Here is an 18,366-nt window from a genome sequence, read left to right as displayed (position 1 = left end):
GCGATAAATATATATATTTATTTATTTTAAATTCTATTTGGCAAATAGTTACTAGTTCTAATAGTCTACAACTAAAATTACTACTTTTGCTTATTAATAATAACTTGAAACAATTTACCATATAAAATTTATTGTGAAAACATGACACTGGATATCATTTCTTGAAAATGTTTTGTATGCAATTATGCAATGCTAATCTTTCAGCAAAAAAAAAAAAAAAAAAAAAAAAAAATTATGCAATGCTAATCCTAAAAGCCTTCAACCCAAAAAAAAAAATCCTAAAAGCCACCAAACGAGTGCCAAATAGACACTCGAATGGGTGCGCATTGTATCACACCACAGCCGAAATAATCTAGGATGCGCCGGTTCCGTGTTGCTTTTGTCTCGCAACAAGTTACAGAACAGTCACAGCAGCTCTCATTCCTTAAACTTAGAAAAGGAGTTCGCAGTCTGCACCCATCAATATTTCGATCAGCCTCTCTCCAAAATCCCAGCCAGGTTCTTTTTCTTAAACCCCCTTCTCTCTCTCTCTCTCTCTCTCTCTCTCTCTCTCTATATATATATATATATATATTTATATTTTTTTTTCTTCACTTCCTACTATAATTTGCTCAACTGGGTTGTCATTTTTATTATGGTCTTTATATATAATTGGACTGTCTCATTGGTTTCTGGGTTCATATGTTGTTTTCTGTTTTCCACATAGTTTAATGTAACCAAACACATGAGTGATTGCAAGTTAAGAAGTGAAACTAAACTAGCTGTGTGGGTTATAATTATATTCCGCTTATTGTTTATCTTCCTATACCCAGGGTAAGTTTTGAATTCCCTTGTTCTGAAATCTTAGATGAAGTGTTGTTGGAAACTTGGAAATGTGTATTTTAATCCCATCGTGGGTCTGAATTTATCAATCCCCATATGCGCGTGACCATCAATTTAAAAATCAACATTTGATGCAGCACAAGGCAATTTTGAGGACTTGTGTGGAGAGTTATAAAATTATGAACCAAAAAAATATTTTAAAAAATCCTTAGGAGTCAACACCTAGCATTGCTCAGAGTCGACACCAATGTTGGGGAGAAAGATAAAATTCTAGAGTTAGCCCCAAGAGTCAGCACCAAGCCATTAGAAGAAATTTTTTCAACAATAATTGTATTACTCAATCAAAACATAACCAATACTAAATTCTGTGGTCTTTAAGTAGGGTTCCCAAGTTAGATCAGGTGAGCAAAGGAAAACCACCCATAACCAAATCCAGGAATAAAATCAAATAACATTCAGTCATAAAAGTCATGCATCGATAAACATTAATTGGGTCTGATGGGTAGGAGGCCTCCGTTGTTCAGCCATGTGATTGGGGATCCGTATCTGTTGTCTCCACCGGCATTTGATTTTCTTGTAACTTCATGATGTAGAATATTCAATAAATTCAGCACGATATTATGTTTCTTGATGAGTTCTTAAAGGTTTGTTGTGGGGGGTTTGATGTTAACGACTTAGAGATGGTTTTTGATGTTTAAGGATTGATGGTTAGATTATAAAAAAGATTGAATCTCGGAGGATTCTCCTTTGGTTTGTTAATAAAATAGTTAATTGATGGAGGAAAAAGAAAGATAAATCCTAAGCAATTTAACCTAGGGTTCCTAAGTAATGACATCTAGAAAGGAGAAGACAATCACATGCTCAAATCTTAACAAAATGCTGTTATTTTATTGAACTCAGCCTCTCTTGATAGAATATATAGAAGCCTTCATATACACCTAAGAAGTACAGATATGACATGACATGAGACATGGTGATACAAATATTCTTGAAAAACTAGGAAATGAAACGATAGGCACGAGGGTTAAATCTATGTATATTTTTAGCTTATTTAAATTTAATAGGTCTTTTAGGTTTAGATATAAGTAACGACCATAAACAATAATCAAGCCTTAGTCCCAAATTTTTGGGGCCGGCTATGGATTCTGAACATATTAGTCAGGATTGACTACATGTAAACAAAGAAGGAAACTACTAGAACAAAATAGATTGAAGGTCCAAAATATAAGAGAATACTCATAAGTATCTGGTATTGCCATTTCTTTGAATCTGTGAATAATCAAATTACCCCTACCCTTTTAAAACTTAATCAAAACTTAACTAGCAGCAACCTAACCTAGATAAACAACAAAATAAGACTTAATATAATGTAGACTAGCTGAGAAAGGTCCCAAAATAACTCTCCATCATCCTAAACATCCCAAATTAGTTCTTGACCATTGGAATAGAATTTTCCTCAACTTTATTAAGTCTGCAAAGGGGGTTGCCAGTGGCATTCCCATCACTTCATGTCTCTGTCAAGGAGACTTATGGTAAAATTTATTAAGAACTTGTCTTGCTTTGGTGAACAAAGTCACAAAATTGTGTGTGGAAAACAGTAAAAAGTATGTCCAATGCCAACCAAGTGAAGGTGTTTTTTGATAGAATGGGTATCTTTGCCCAAAGGCCTTTTTTGAAACATGAGTTTGAAACTTTTAGATCCTTGATTAATCTAAACAGATCATTTCATATCTCTGTTAAAGTTTGATCTTTCATGGCTGATAATTTGATTCCTTGATGAAGCATGTATTCCTCTTTATTCTTTTCCTTTTCTTTATCCTGTCTCCAACTGTAACTAGTTGTTTCTGTCATTCAACAGGTTTGGTTGATAGTTGACTTTCTAATTGTATAAACTGGCTTCCTTTTTTGGGAAGCCTGCTTCAAACTAAACCCTTTTCCTTCTTGTTTGGATATGCAAACTAGCTTCTTTAGTCTTCTTCTGGTTCACACCATCTACTTATACCTTTATGTGTTATAAAATTGTTTTATATATGGGTCACGCTGATTTTAGAGAACTAGAAGTGAGCTTACTTGTAAACAAATTACATTGCAGATGAAATGATGAAATAATGGAATTTTCACTTTATATTAATGTAAAGTTTGAAATGACTGGATTATTAATGAAACAGTAAAAATGTAGTGAACTAATAATTTCCTAAAATGTCATTTACTTTATTTTTATTTTTTGATAGGTACCCTTTGATAAGAAACTGTTTGTTTGTTTTTGTTTATTTATTTATTTTTGGAAAATGTTGGAATATTATAGGAAATTAAACTTCCACTTTTTGAAAGTTTCACATATTTTGGACAACCTAATTATTTTCTGTGAGAAAATGTGGGATTGGGGGGGGGGGGGGGGTGTTGTGATTATTTGTTGAATGTTTGTCAATTTGAGAGGGTAAAAGAAATCATGGATTGAATAAATACCTTAGAAGAATGAACCCGATTGCAACTTCTGCATGTATAACCCTTGCTTTGACAACATATGTAGTCATATACAGATATACTAAACATACGGTATTAGATATATCATCTTGGCTGTGTGTGCGTTTATAATTAAGGGTAAATTGTAAATTATATTCCTAAAGTTTGGGATGTTTGGATTTTACACTTTGAAAATTCAGAATTTGGATTTTACCTCTTGAATTTTGGGGGTGCTTGGATTTTACACTTTGAAAATTCAGAATTTGGATTTTACCTCTTGAATTTTGGGGGTGTTTGGATTTTACACTCTGACGTTTCAAAATTTGGACCCCCCTTAAATTTTAGGGGTGTTTGGATTTTACTTCCTAAAGTTTTAGGTTTTTGGACTTTACACCTTGAAGTTTTGGAATTTGGGAGTGTAAAATCCAAATAACTCCCAAACATTAGGGGGTAAAATCCTAATTCTAAATCATTAGGGCATAAAATCCAAAAACTCCTAAATTTCAAGAGATAAAATCCAAATTCTGAAACTTCAGGGTGTAAAATCTAAGCACGTCTAAACTTTAGAGGTGTAATTTGCAATTTACCTTATAGTTAATATGTTACCTCAACTGGGGGAGAGGAATTCGAACCTTGACTCTCCTCATAAAAGAGAACAAGCAATGCCACTAAGTTACAAGACTCTTAGCAGCTGTGGTCTTTGTTTTGTTTATGTTATCATTGGTTTCTCTCTAGATTAAGGGTGTTCAATTTGTCATTTTAGCCGGTCTTGAGCAGGATTTTCCCACCTAACCAATCTCATTGGTTTTCCAAAATTACCAACCTAAACCAGACCATCTGAAGCATTTTAACTGAGCTTCACCGAGCTGAAACTCGTTCTATTGTTAGCTTCAAAGCAAAGAGAAATAGGAAGGCAGGGACAGGTGAAGATTTACGGAGGATGGCAACTATTTTTACCAGAAAATGTAGATAGTTGGAGATATGAAAGTGAAAGACAGAGATTAGCAACATTGGTGATGATCTACAGGGGAATGGTGGAGATTGACAAGATCCATGGAGATTTCACATTGGAGGACGTAGACTGATGGCTATTATGAAGGTTAGGAGGGTTTAAGAGTTAAAGGAGTGAAGGACGGATGGGAGTAAAAGGCATGAAAGGCAGGTTAGGGATTTCAATTTCGAAATTTGGGAAATTTTGGAGATTGGGTATTCACTAATTGGAGGCATGGTTTTGTATGGGCACGTGCCTTGTTTTTTTCTTCTATCCAGCAACTAATTGTTACCACATGCACTATTTAAACATAATATAATTAACTGTAAATAATAATAATAAATAAATAAATAAATAAATAATCGGTGGTTTGGTTAAACTGAGAAGCAGATGGTGTAGGAGTTGCTAAAACAGAAATCGAACTTCACAGTGATATTGCTAGAAGTTGACTGAGACCAATTGGCACAATATGGGGTGGTCGGTTTTGTCAGGCTCATAAACACCCATTGGATTAAGAGTATGAATATGGTTGAAAGGATTATGAAAATATGCTAGGTGCAACTGGAGGGAAGGCACTTCCTTTTGTGACACCAGTTTGGTGATTGATGTCCTAGTCCTAAATTTAAAAAATTTTCATTCTGTCTTTACAATGATGGCAATGATCTAGCAAGCTAGATCCAAAGATCCAATTAAGTAGGTGAGCCAATATCAATGTAGGATGAAGGTAATAAAGATTGTTTCTCTGTTTCTTGACCCAGAATTTAATTGTAAAACAGAAACAAACCAACCTCTTAGAGTAAGGTTTCTGGCTAGTCCTCAAATGCAGCTTTAATATTCTTATGATTAACTGGAATATTTGTGAGTTTTTTCTACCCATTACTACCAAAAATATAAATATATGTGCAAGTATAGTCTTCTACAATTTTGCTTAGTATGCTTGGCCAAAGTTCTAGGGGAAAGGAAGGTCATGGGTCATGGGTTCAAGATCCATTGGTTGGTTGTGTGTGTAACTTAGCAGCAAAAAAAAAAAAAAAAAAGGCCAAGGGCAGGAACTCTACCAACAGGACCAACAGGAACCGTATCATCAACCAATAGGACCGGGGCAAGGATTCTAGAAACTGAAGAATGGAAAAGACTCTTCAAGTGTCTCGGGTCCTAGAAAAATAAATGGATTCAGGATTTGATCTATTCAATGACATTAGAACATAATAATCAGAAAGAACATAGAATTCATTTAAATTTTTTTTTTTTAGCACTTAACCTTTTACAATTCATTTTTTCTATCTTATTGGCGCCCTTGTATCATTTCTTAGTTAATATTTCAGCCTATAGATTTATGCCTAGCCTATTTTCTTTTATAATTTGGTAGGCTAAAGGATCTTCTTATGTTATGCTATTTAATTCTCGATATTGTTATTCATAATATTGATCTGATTTGATATCATCGAGATCCTCTGATAAGGAAGGAAACAAAAGAATCTCAATTTTATGACAAATTCAGTCCGATGGCTGTTCTCCATGGCACTGTCGGATCACTAAGGCCAACTTTCATCCCTGCTTGATGGGTGGGTCTTGCAGTCAAGCTCCCTTCTGCCTCTGGCTTTTCTACTCGTCTGGCATTCTGTTCTCTTTTGTCTCATTAAATCTTTCTTTGTTGTTATTACTTGAGTTGACTTAGAGTGTTAAAAATCTACTTTGTTATTAGCTTAGGTTGGGTTGAATTTCATCATGAATGCAAATAAGAAACATCTAAGCACCTAGTAAATTCTACATTCTCTGAACTCTACCATCTTTCTAACCATGGACAATTATGGCTTCCGTTAACCTCTTCACTTGAATGCTTTGTCCATTTTTATCTTCCATCCTTATTGCACAAGTGAAAAATTAGTATGAAATTGATCTACATAAAAATTAAAAATTAAAAATTATGCATAATGATTGAAATGCTCCACTCTCTAGTATAGTCTGGATGTTTTTAGCTTTCACAGTTCTTTGTTACAGTTGCATAAAAGAGATTGCATATAAACTTGAGACCAACATGGTGGGTGCAGATGGGAAATTCTGATTATATTTCACTCATAATGCTTGTGTTTTATATGACAGGAGAGAGAGAGAGAGGGGGGGTGAAAAGGGGGGGGGGGGATTTCATTATTTCTAAGAGTTGGACATCATCTCGGCTAACTTATTTATATTTTAGTTAAAAATATCTGGTTATGTTGTCTCAGGTTTATCATCATTACCAGTCATTAGAGGGGAAAAAAAAAAAAAAAAACAACCAACAACCACCACCTTGAGAAGAAGCAAAATCAGTAGACCAAACACCATAATTCCCCTTATCAATTGGGACAGAGTTGTTTGGTTTTTCAGTCCCTTTATGTCTTTCCATCAATTGACAATGAGATAGATGGACATCTCTGTGTGGGTTTGTTGCTATTCCTGTACCCCCAATGATATTCCTCTATATGTTTATGGAGGCCAATGAGCTCTAGCTCAGATTGCGCTTCCTCCCCTCATCAGTGTAAGCTGGAGGGTAAAACTGTTTGGGTGCATGTGTAATGTACCAATAAAAGAATGTTTATGGAGCTTCTCCAGTGTATTATGTAAAGAAAATAATTCATTTTAATGACATGGATTATCCAAAAATATTTTGTCTTAAGGGTTGGTTTGTTGATTATCTGGTTTGCTGACTGGAAACCATTCTATATGCTGCATTATCTAAAAGAAGCTGGATCGTTAGTTCTGCAAAAATATATTTTGGGTTATTAATTCTGAAAATCAATCTTAATAATCATGTTTCTTTTGGTCATTTTGAATTAGATCGTGGATATGTTCTGTGAAGTAGAACTGTTCAGAGATGTGGCAGTCATTGCTGAAAACTTGAACAGAAATGGACTTGTTTCCCAGCGGTCCATCATAACGCGCCTGTTGGAGGACATGTTGAATGAAAAGGCCAGCAAGGATCATGGTTACTTTCTTGCAGTAACCAGCTTAAAGAACATAGGAAAAGGGGAGGTTGTGGATGAGTCCGGGGACGTTTTCTTCCCTGTAGTCTTTAATTGTCGCACCTTCTTACCTTACACAGGAGAGATTTTACAGGGAGTTGTTAGCCACATATTTAGGCATGGGGTCTTCATGAGATGTGGACCTATTAAATATGCTTTTCTCTCTGCTCGAAAAATGCCAAATTACCACTTTGTTGCTGGGGAAAATCCAATCTTCTTGAGCGATGAGCTTGCAAAGATAGAGATTGACATTGTGGTCCGTTTTGTGGTGCTTGGAGTAAGATGGATAGAGAAAAGGGGACGCATCAAAAAAGAATTTGTGATGCTTGCCAGTTTAGTTGGTGATTCCCTTGGACCTATTTCATTGTCTGGATCTGATGAATTGGATTTGTAAATAAATAAGAAAACTACACAAGCATGTTTCTTTGAAGATGATTTCATTAGCAAAATGATTTTCATTTTAAATTTGTTTTATTTTTGGCGGGTGACACTGCAAATAGGAAGCAGATGTTTGTGTGATGTATATATTTACCGATGTCAATTATAGCTTGCAGCTAAGTTTGCTGCAAGTTTGGAAGGATTTGAGACATTTAAGAATTAGGATATTGTAATTACAGTGAGCGATGATGATACACAGTTTAGTTCACTATTTCCATTCTCTAGTGCGTAGATATCCTGGTGTATTGTCTGCTATTATACTTCTAATGAGCATGTTCTTATTGATATTAAAACACAGCTGCCACTTCATTCAATATATATATATATATATATATATATATATTTGATAAAAGAGAAAAGATTGTCGTTTGAGCCGCAAAAAGTCGATGCAGCATCATACTTCCAAGCTTTGTTTACTGGAAGGAATGGTTGCTACTCTAAAGTTGATTGGCACTGGCTTGATTTGCATGAAATAACACCATATTTAACTCTGTATCTGGTAGTAAATAAGTGTCATAAAGAACTTCTCTACATCTCAGTTTCTAATATTCTACTAATATAATTATCTTACACACTAAAATATAGCTGACAACGTTTATCACTTTTCTGCAATCAAGATCATCTTATTTATGTGAATAAAGGAAAAATATTTTTATACAATCATTAGTGTACACATAATATCCATAATTTTATATACTTTAATCATATTTTTAAGTATGCATCCATTTAACACATGAGACGGTTGATAGTTTATACCAGCGAGTGTGCAATAATCAACGCTGGGCATAAATACAAAGTGCAATCCTTCCCAATCCTCTTGCAGTACCTTAGTGTTTGCGCTAGTAGCTTCGGCAACAATTAATTTTTTGGTATGTGCACACAAAGACAACACTGACACACACAACTACAAAGCTCACAGACAAGCAAATCAATCCTTCTCTTCCTAAAGCAAGGGAAGGAGTTGATTCCTCTAATCTGCTCTAGCAAAATATTGTGTTCTACCCTCACTTTTGGGTTTATCACCACAATAATTGGCTTATTCGTGAAGTGCCACTCCTCCCTGATGAACTTGATGCCTGGTATAGGTAAAAATTGTTGCACTATGTACAATGGCACCTCGGTGCCTAGGCTTCTAAACTTTCTTTCAATGTTAATGGTTGGTCTGCTCTGAACCACAATTGGAACCCACACGACCTTACCACGATTGCCAAGCTCTTTACGAAGCAGCTTGAGAGTCGAAACATCATTATCAGAGATGTCTGGGCCAGAAATGAACAACAACACGTATTTATGCTTCAATACGTCAAAGTAAACCTGTTTGTGGAATTTAATCATTAATCAAGGGAACTGTGTTAGCAAGAAATTCAAATTCTAACTACAACAATATGTCATCAAATCTCAATTGGTCAGTTTGTTTTTTTTAGCCAAGCTACCCAACAGAATAATGTGCCTAGTTTTGAAGGTACCCAAATTCTATGACTAAATGCTACAATTAGATAGTTTTCTGAAAACTAAAAAGACATTTACGCATGCACGGCCACATCAAATATATATTGAGGATCAAAACAAAACTAGCCCTAAAAGTTGAGGATCAAAAGAATACTTAAGCCAAAAAGGCTTATTAAAAAAGAAAATTAGAAAGTAGTGAATAAGTAATAACACTGTACTGATAGCAATAATAATAGAGGTGATGGGTAGCCATAGCAAACCTCATTTGAACCATCGATGAGTTGCTGCACATTACTCTTGCCATAACACAGCGCCTTAAAAACTTCCATGATTTTGGGACGGATTTGGAAGAGATTCATGAGTATCTGATAAGCCTCCGTCTCAGTTTCCTCTACATTTAAACGAAATCTTTCATTAGCATCTAGTCCTTTCTCATGCATTGCATTTTGTATTCAACACAGGCCAGGAAGCATTGCCTTATATGATATGAACACAGGCAATTATGCTTCCTTACCAATAAGTAGCTAACCTATTTGTTGTTTGCAAATATTCAGTTGCATCTTAAGATTGTTGAGGATGTGGTAAAGATTGTAAGTCAAGCTGGACAGATCCACCTCTTGGTCCCTGAAATTGGAGCAATCATATATAGTCATTTAATAATGCTAAGGTAAACTCGTCTCTGGTTATATTGGAACATAAAATCCCTTCTAAGAGATCTGATAAAATTGGAGTAATACAATGAAGATTAGCATTAGCATGACCCCATTGCTAAGATGACAAGACTAAGTACAAATTCAGAAAAGGGTCCAACGTTCTATTCATCTAAATATTAGTCTCATACAAAAAGAATTTCTTGTTAATATTTTTGAGCATGGAATATTGGAATGGACAAGCTAGGATAGCTTACTCATCACTAGTGATGCCAGTCAACTGAGCTGAACAACCAATAACCGTTCTAATGAGCCAATATGTGTCCAAACGGATATGGTTCAAGGCCTTTAACAATGCTGGCACATTCTCTCTACCATAGTTAGGTAGCTTCTCCAACTCAAAAATGCACTTAATTACTTCCAATGTGACTTTGATCAGATTGTTAAGTTCAGTAAGTGCTTGCTGGCGTTTTTGCAACCCTGAGTTCCCTGCCAAGACTGGTAGTCCCTTCAGGATTGACATTGATTTGGTGAGTTGATCAGACGCGCCAATCTGCATAAGGAGCCAGAATTCTCCATAGTCCAAAGCAAAAGCCGCTAGGGTCATCACGGCCCTTGCATCCCATGAATAGCTTGATAGCATGCCAAGTATTGCCAGTGTTGTTTCATGAGCATTTACCACACCCGGACCCTTGCATGCCATCTAGAGTTACATATTTATTAGCATTGTGCCCATGCCATTCATGGGAATATGATATTTCAATAATGAATAATAGATGTCTTTTGATTAATAAGACATCTCAGTAAATTTATTATTTAGAAAAAAAAATTTAATTTAAGAAAATTTAGCAATCTTATTTAATGTGAACGGTTATGGAACTGATAAATATACAAAATGTCAGATGCTTAGTCTATTGAGTAATTACTAGATACTTTCAGAGCACTTCATGTGGTACTCCATGTCAATAAAAAGAAACAACCTAATAAATTATATGATATAAGCCAAAAATATTTGGGTGAAAGAGTAAAATTTTGTATTATGATCTGGTAGGAGTTACATGACCATTGCTCCTTCCAAATGAAGTTCTTGACAGAGTTCAGTCCCTCCTCATATCTATGCTTCCATTTCATTTATATACAACAAATAATAGATGAGGAAGTGAGTAAATACTAGGTTCCACTCGTTTTTTTAATAATTATTTGTGAAAAAGACAAAGTGCATGTTGGCCCCCTTAAATTTATAGAATAAATAAAAGAATTGATTAACTAAAAAAAATTTTAAAATTCTAGAAAAAAGATAATTCAAAAGTCAAGAAAAATATAATGTCAAGTTAAAGTTACAAAAGGTGAATAAAGGATCCAAATGTTGTTTTTAAAGTAACATATTTATGATTACAGATCATTTTCATCATAGTTATATATATAAATGATTCTCAAAAAAATAGTTATATATATAAATAAAAAAGAAAAAGAAAAAAAAGAGAGAGATCCTTTTCATCATAATTATATATAAAAAAAAAATTTAAGAGAAAGAGAGAGAGAGAGAGAGAGATCCTTTTCATCAGTTCACTAATACTGTGAACACTTTGGATTTGGGCCCATTATCTAATCATTTACCATATTGATCAACATGATATCATGACAATCACATTATCCTTACACCAAAAATCTTGAGGAAAAAAAAAAAAAAAAAACAGAGTAATTTGAAGTATATCTAGCGGGTTTCATATATGAATGACAATTACTAGGATATATACATATGCTGACCTTGCAGGAAATCTGCTTAAGTGTACAAAACGGTGAATTAAAACAGACACTGGGAGCCATGTCCTCCGTGTTAAACAAAAGTGCTTGGGCACCCTGCAGTAAGGCATACTTAATTACCAAAAGATTAAAAAAAAAAAAAGGCTGAGAGAGTGAGAATTGGCAAGGTTGTAGATGAGGAGGGTGTATATTGTACCGGCGCAAAACTACCAATAATGGGTGCGGCATGCTTAACAATGTTTTCGACTAAAATGAAAAGAGACTCAGCATCAAACTCTTCACCAGCAGTAACATGGATTTCATCAATTTGCTTCAAGATCTCCTCCTCGTTATACCCATTTGGCACACCCGTGATCTCAAACTCAACAGCTTGCTGCTTCATGCTGGCCATATTGTGCTATACAAAGCAAGAAAAGGCCAAAAAAACTTCTGCGTTTTACGCAGAATGTGATGTTCTTCCAGATCAAACTCTGGGATAAGTGGAGGACTGAGAAATTAAGATGGTTCGTGTTCTTTGTTTCAGCTTTTACGTGGCCGAGTTATAACCATTGAAACTGGGATGATAAGGGCCTTAGCTAACACATCGCGTTAATTATTTTTTTGTCTATATTCTCCCGGCTTGAAAAAGTTAGCTTCAAGTGGGTCCCTATCATCGTGGAATTACAAACATTAATACAGTAATTACCCATGCAACAAATTCCACATATCTACCAACATAAAATGGTGCTTTGACAGCATTCTCAAATTCTTCATTTTATCCAATCCTAGGGCTTTTGGATTTAGTTCAAAATTTATTAAATAAGCTTATCCAGCCCAGGCAGTAAAGAAGCCGCAAAATATTTCATTTGTAGAGGTCTGAGACAAGGGAATCCCATGTCCGTTTATAATCGGAAGTGAAGTGCTGGCTAGATTAATGGATAGAGAGGCAAATAGGAATGCAATAAGAGCGGTTAAAATGGCTAGTGGGACTCCAGCTATAACTAAATTGTTTTATGCCGATGATGTAATGCTCTTTTGCAATGCAAAAGTGTCATAAATGGAGCCTTGGTTAATGTGTTAATACCATGGTTTTAAAAACTGAATTGGGTGTAGAACCATTTTTTTTTAATTTTCGGTTCAACCCTGGGTTTTGACCGGTTTTCCTGTTGTTGACTGGTTTTGGGGCTTTTAACCGGACTGGATTAGCTTCTGGTTCTCGATTGAACCGATAAGACCGGCCAGTTCGGTTTTTAAAAAAGTGGTTAATACTTATAGTGTCTAGTCAAGACTGAGTATTAGTTTTGAGTAGTTAGGAGTCTTTTGCTCAAAGGGTGTGCACCATCAATTTCCAAAGCAAATAAAAAATCCATAGGGAAATAAGAAGATCCAATCTAATGATTGTAGCATAAATTTGTATCGCATGATTGTAGCATGGTTAAATCCTTGATTAAACTAAATTCAAGGAAAAGCAATACGTCTTGATTTTAGTTTTAGGGTCTATTTGAGATCCGCTTATTTTACTGAAACTGAAAACTTTTTCTAGAAAGTACTATAGATAAATGTAAAAATTAGTTGAAATAGTACAGTGAGACTCATAAATAGTACCAAAAAGTATATCGGAGTCTATAAATAGTAACAAAAATAAGCTGAATAGTAAAATATGTTGGCTTTTTAAGATAGAGCCAAACGCACATTTAATCAAGGATTTTTTATCTCTCAGTGTCAAATTTAGACCTATATATTTAGGCCAACTCATGCATATTGGACTGCAAGTAAAAATTCAAATTCAATTTTGTGGTTGCTTAACAATGTTTTACTCTGCCAAAACTCTACTGATATCACCTCTCATTCTTCTTTATGTTAATGACATGATTATTAATGTTAATGATATTGCAATAATTCATGCCTTTCAACATTTTCTTAGACTGAATTTTGAAATGAAGGATTTGGGTACCCTAAGATATATACTTCCATAGCCTTGAGGTTATATCCTCTTCCAATGCAAAATATGCATTTTCCTCCACTCCAAAGTTGACCTAACTTATCGTAAGATCATTTCTAGTCCATTATAGATCAATGTGAAGCTTAATACATTAATGGAGAACCTTTTCCTAATGCCATACTCTACTATCAGTTGGTTGATAATCTAATCTATCTCACTGTCACTAGTCCAAACATTACCTATGTCGTTAGTACTTGGCCAATTAATTCATGGAAGCTCCTAGATCCACTCATTATATTGTTGTCCTTCATATTCTCCAACACATCACTTGCACTCTCTTCCACGATCCCCACTTTTCCTTTAATCAATCTACCCTTAGGTTGTCAATAGTAAATATTTCTCCACTATTGGCTATTAGTTCTTTTTGGGCACTTCCTTTATATCTTGGCCAACAAGAAATAATTTGCTCTTGTGGTCCTATGGATGCCATATTCGAGCTACTCTAGCTTCATTGGCTCTTGGCTGACTTTAGTGGTCCTCAAACTAGAACTTCCTCTTATTGTAAGAGCATCTACAACAAACCTTGTATAATAGAAAAAGAGATGAATTTTTCACATTTAAGCCACAAAACTTCCTACATCAATCCTTCTAAAATTGTGTATATCTACACATTTGCTACAGTAATCATGTAAATATACATAGTTATTGTGGTTGTGTATACTATTATTTTATTAATTCCATAATTTCTCTCCTTTTTTCTCTCTCTTCTCTGTGTGCAAAACAAACTTAGTCTAAGACTTCTCCTCTCCTCTCCTCATCTTCTTTTTTCTTTGATACACACAAACACAAACACAAACACATCCACATAGACAAATCAACACAGAAATACACAAACACACTCACACGAACAAACCAATAGAGAGAGAGAGAGAGAGAGAGAGAGAGAGAGAGAATGGTGTTGGTGGTGGGGATCAGAGTTTGTGGGTCTAAAGAAATGGGTTTGGATGCTTGTGGATCGATGCTAGTAGTGGAGATTGGTGCTTATGGGTCGATGGGATTTGATACTTCTGGATCGATGTTGGCAGCAAAGATCAATGCTTGTGGGTTGACAGAGATCTGTGCTTGTGGGTTTTGATGCTTGTGGTACTTGTGGTGGAGAGGCGACCTGACCATTAGAGAAAGAAGAAGAAGAAGAAGAAGAAAAAGAAGAAGATGCTTGCGATGGAGATGTGATCTAACCGTGAGAGGAAGAAGAAAAAAAAGAAGAAGAAGAGGAGGGTGGAAAGCTTTTGAAGAGGGTGGAGAGTTGAGATTGAGAAGGATCAGATTCTTTGATCTGAGAGACGAGATAAGGACAAAAGAAAAAGATAGAGAGATAGGGACAAAAGAAAATATAAAATAAAAAAATTAAAGAAATATTACTATTTAAATAGAATAGATTGTAAAATAAATAAATTGACATGGGTGTTTTTGAAAAGCGGTAGTGTAAAGTAGAAAAAGTAGGTTCTTATGCTAAAATAGACGGAAAAATTTAGCTAAATTGATGTGATTGCTCTAACAATTGAAATCCCATTCATAGTGCCCATAATAATGACATTAATGATCATAGCAAGAATATTGTGAGTAGCTGCCACTTCATATGACATCGCCTCTAGCAACGCTTTTTTTGAGAAACCATAATAATGACATTAATGATCGTACCAAGAATATCGAGATTAGTTTTTCTTTTACTATTTAAACATATTGTAATCTCCAGGGTAATGCAGTTTTCAGATTAAGAAAATTCTTACCTTTGTCTATTTCTTCTCTCTGTTGGATTCCAAAAATTTCTGTTCCATCTAAGAAATCATTGAGTGTGCTTTTTCCAAAGTTCTATGACATCACCAAAGTTATATGTTTGACTTATTGGGTCCCTTATCGATTTTTTTGGAAGACTCTTTGGAATGCAAAGATCAATGCTCAACATAAACTTTTGCTATGGAGATAGACTAGGAAATCTTGCAAACTAAACACACTCTAGCCACTCATACTTATAAAAACTAAAATTAAAAAAAAAAACACTCTTGTACATAGTGTGTTACACACACTTGAGTTTTTATAATTGCAAATGTGATCTAAAGTCACATTTTCAGTTTATAAAAACACACAACATAGTGTGAAAACTGAAAACGTGATTTAAAGTCACATTTTCAATTTATAAAAACACACAACACAATATAAAATAAACACCTCTATTTAGTCAATTGACCAAATTGTGAAAGACAACACCCCCGGCCCAAAAGCCCTTCGATGGTGGTTTTTGGCACTTGTCCCACATGAATGGGATAGAGTCATGTTATTGCCTCTCAAGAAACAGTGGGGGCATCCTACTCTTATTATTCTCCCTCCTAGTTCATGGGTTTTACAATGGAGTTCTCACTTATTTTAATAGAGAAAATAAGAAACTAAATTAAAAAATATATATATATATATATATATATATATATATATATAGGGTATAATAAAAAAGGAGAAGGTAAAAAAACCTTATCTACATGCATAGCACTCCTAGCACTCCAAACCAGACAAAACCTCAAGAAAGAAAGAGAAATCTTAGTTTGCTAGGAAGCTCTAAGATTTTGAGGTGATTTGAATAGTTGACGGATTAGGGTATTTATATTAGATGTGGGAGAGGTAGGGACGAGTTTTTGGGCAATGTAGGACTTAGGGAATTATATAGGGTTTTCTGAGTGAAAAATGTAAAAGGCAAAGTCAACGTAATTGGGAAGCAAGCAGGGCCAAAAAAGGAGAGGATTCTGGGGGATCTAGTCCAAGTGCTGATCAAGATCTAGAACTTCCCTAGATTTTTCCCTTTTAAGTTCCATTTGTTTCTATTTCAGTTGTGATTCGCTTTCGAATTTCAACTCTATTTTCTGATTTCTTGGTCCACAAGCTCAAAAAATCAATTCTAAATATTTTCAATTAATTAATTAATTAATCAAATTTTGTCTATTTTGCAAGGAATCAATTAATGTTGTCTCTGGATTAAATCATTTATATGTAACCTTACCATAAATTATATCCTCAACCAACAGCATTATGACATATCAGTTAATTTAAATTGGACTGAAATTAGACCAATTAGAATTAAGAGTTCATAATCACGTGTGGTCGGGACTTATTTCATGCAAGTGCACATTATTGTTAAAATTTGTTTTCTTGATATCTTATAATCCAGTTGTCTGATTAAGACCCATGAACTATCATTTTGATCGCTATGACCTCAAGGTTTATTTCATGAAATGTATTTGGAGATCAGATTACCAAAATTATAATTTTACCCTTGTGACATGATATGGTGATGATGTGTAATGCAATGTAAGTGAGGTTAAATTGGAGGCACAAAATGGGGTGTCTATAAAAATGTGCACCAGTTGGAAGTTGGTAGACCTTTACACACTTACAATTCAAAATACTGACACACCACTCTAAGGAAGAGACTCACTCTCATAAAGCACACAAAGGAAGAGAAGTGGAGAGGGAATAGGAATAGAACTTTTTATATTGTTATTTCTTCTTCTTTTACCCTTTGTTTAGAATAGAAGGATGAATGGCTACATATTGCCTCCAAGCACTCTCAAATAATTTATTCTATTTGTTACATAATATATATTTTTAAAAATAAAATAAAATTCCTTATGCATTCACGTCATAAACTCTCCACATAGTTTCGAGAAATTCCTCAAATGCTACATGATGAAGCCGAAAATGGACCTCGTTAGTACGTTCCTCGTCTATGCCAATGGACGACTTCTGGTTCCTGTTGTTAAGAAAAGAAAGCAATGGAGGTCTTCTTGGCGTGGAGTCGATTAAAAATATTCCAATGCTTAAGTTAGCAAAACTCTTTACAAACTGGAATCTGTTGTAAATCAATACTCGGAATTTTTATCATGCCTCTTACTTGAGTTCTTTTTTCCCTTTTATAGCTTGTTATGGATGGGTGTAGTTATGTCTATTAATGCCGTTTCCGGACGTTTTTCTCTTGAGAGTAACGCAACATTGATTGACACTAATGGTTTCCTTAATGGTGTAATGGATAGCCGTTGGGCAATCATTACGTTTGGTAACTGTTCCGGAGCAATTATTGGTTCACAGCTATCCTGTGGGCATTTATCCGTACTTTAATGAGTGGTAGTCTGCTTCATCCATGAAGGTGATGTATGCTGATGGAATCTTGTTCTCAGCTTGTCACGAACATGGCTAAGCTCGTCTTTCATCTAGACAATCCTTTTGCCGATATTCGTCAGTTGCCCCCTCATTCCATGGTCGTCATAATTTTGGACGATCTTTGGAATGTGAATGGTCTCGGCGCTTCGTAATTCCCGAAATTTGGGGTCTTGCTTTAAATGCGAAGCGACTGCTCTTCAAGGAAAAAACACGTGTTGGCTTCTTGTTTAAGGTGCGTCTGAGGCTTCCTAGATTTTGGCTCGCTTTTTGGGTTTTCCTTTTTAGAGAAAACCGTTCCCCTTCCTCCACCCTTTTTGGTCTGATTTTCGAAGCGCCAAGTGATCTTCATCTTCAGAAATTCCCTAGTAAGGTTTCTTCTCTTTGCACTTTCATGGTTGGTTTTTATTTTCATAGTCAAGAGTGCCCCTCTGTCTCTTTTTTCTTCGCTTGATTAGGAGTTTTCTTATAGTATTCCTCAGGTCACTGACCCTAGGTAAGTCTGTTTATGTCTCGTTGTTCGGTGCTTAGGCCTATTCTTTTCATTCTTTACCCTCTAATTCATTAGTCTTTGGTTAGGTATCACTCTGAAATAGACCTTGTTGAGTATAAGACAGATGATGTCAGGTCCAATGAGTTGGAGACTGGGTTGTCTTCCAACGC

The 18,366-nt window shown here is 35.0% G+C and overlaps 2 protein-coding genes across 3 annotated transcripts; one reads left to right on the top strand and one right to left on the bottom strand.

Annotated features, from left to right (window-relative positions):
* Positions 1 to 372: 372 nt before the first annotated feature.
* Positions 373 to 7,949, top strand: LOC115995232 (DNA-directed RNA polymerase V subunit 7-like). 2 transcript variants are annotated; one of them, XM_031119715.1, is made up of 2 exons: positions 373 to 498; positions 7,094 to 7,949. In XM_031119715.1, the coding sequence occupies exon 2, from the start codon at positions 7,103 to 7,105 to the stop codon at positions 7,670 to 7,672; it is 570 nt and encodes a 189-aa protein (XP_030975575.1). In that variant the 5' UTR covers positions 373 to 498; positions 7,094 to 7,102; the 3' UTR covers positions 7,673 to 7,949. The 2 variants fall into 2 exon arrangements, with proteins under 2 accessions (XP_030975575.1, XP_030975576.1); XM_031119716.1 differs by lacking the exon at positions 373 to 498 and adding an exon at positions 3,641 to 5,841.
* Positions 7,950 to 8,379: 430 nt separating this feature from the next.
* On the bottom strand, positions 8,380 to 12,126 carry LOC115950539 (protein SIEVE ELEMENT OCCLUSION B-like). The gene is made up of 6 exons (XM_031067729.1): positions 11,776 to 12,126; positions 11,583 to 11,675; positions 10,073 to 10,518; positions 9,695 to 9,789; positions 9,426 to 9,556; positions 8,380 to 9,030 (listed from the first exon to the last, which is right to left on the bottom strand). Exons 1-6 carry the CDS (start codon positions 11,968 to 11,970, stop codon positions 8,575 to 8,577), a joined length of 1,416 nt encoding a protein of 471 aa, XP_030923589.1. The 5' UTR covers positions 11,971 to 12,126; the 3' UTR covers positions 8,380 to 8,574.
* Between the last annotated feature and the right edge of the window lie 6,240 nt (positions 12,127 to 18,366).

Source organism: Quercus lobata, chromosome 6, assembly GCF_001633185.2.
Source record: "Quercus lobata isolate SW786 chromosome 6, ValleyOak3.0 Primary Assembly, whole genome shotgun sequence".
NCBI lineage: Eukaryota > Viridiplantae > Streptophyta > Magnoliopsida > Fagales > Fagaceae > Quercus > Quercus lobata.
Note: the sequence above shows the minus strand (reverse complement) of the source record. Positions and strands in the feature narration are given on the sequence as shown.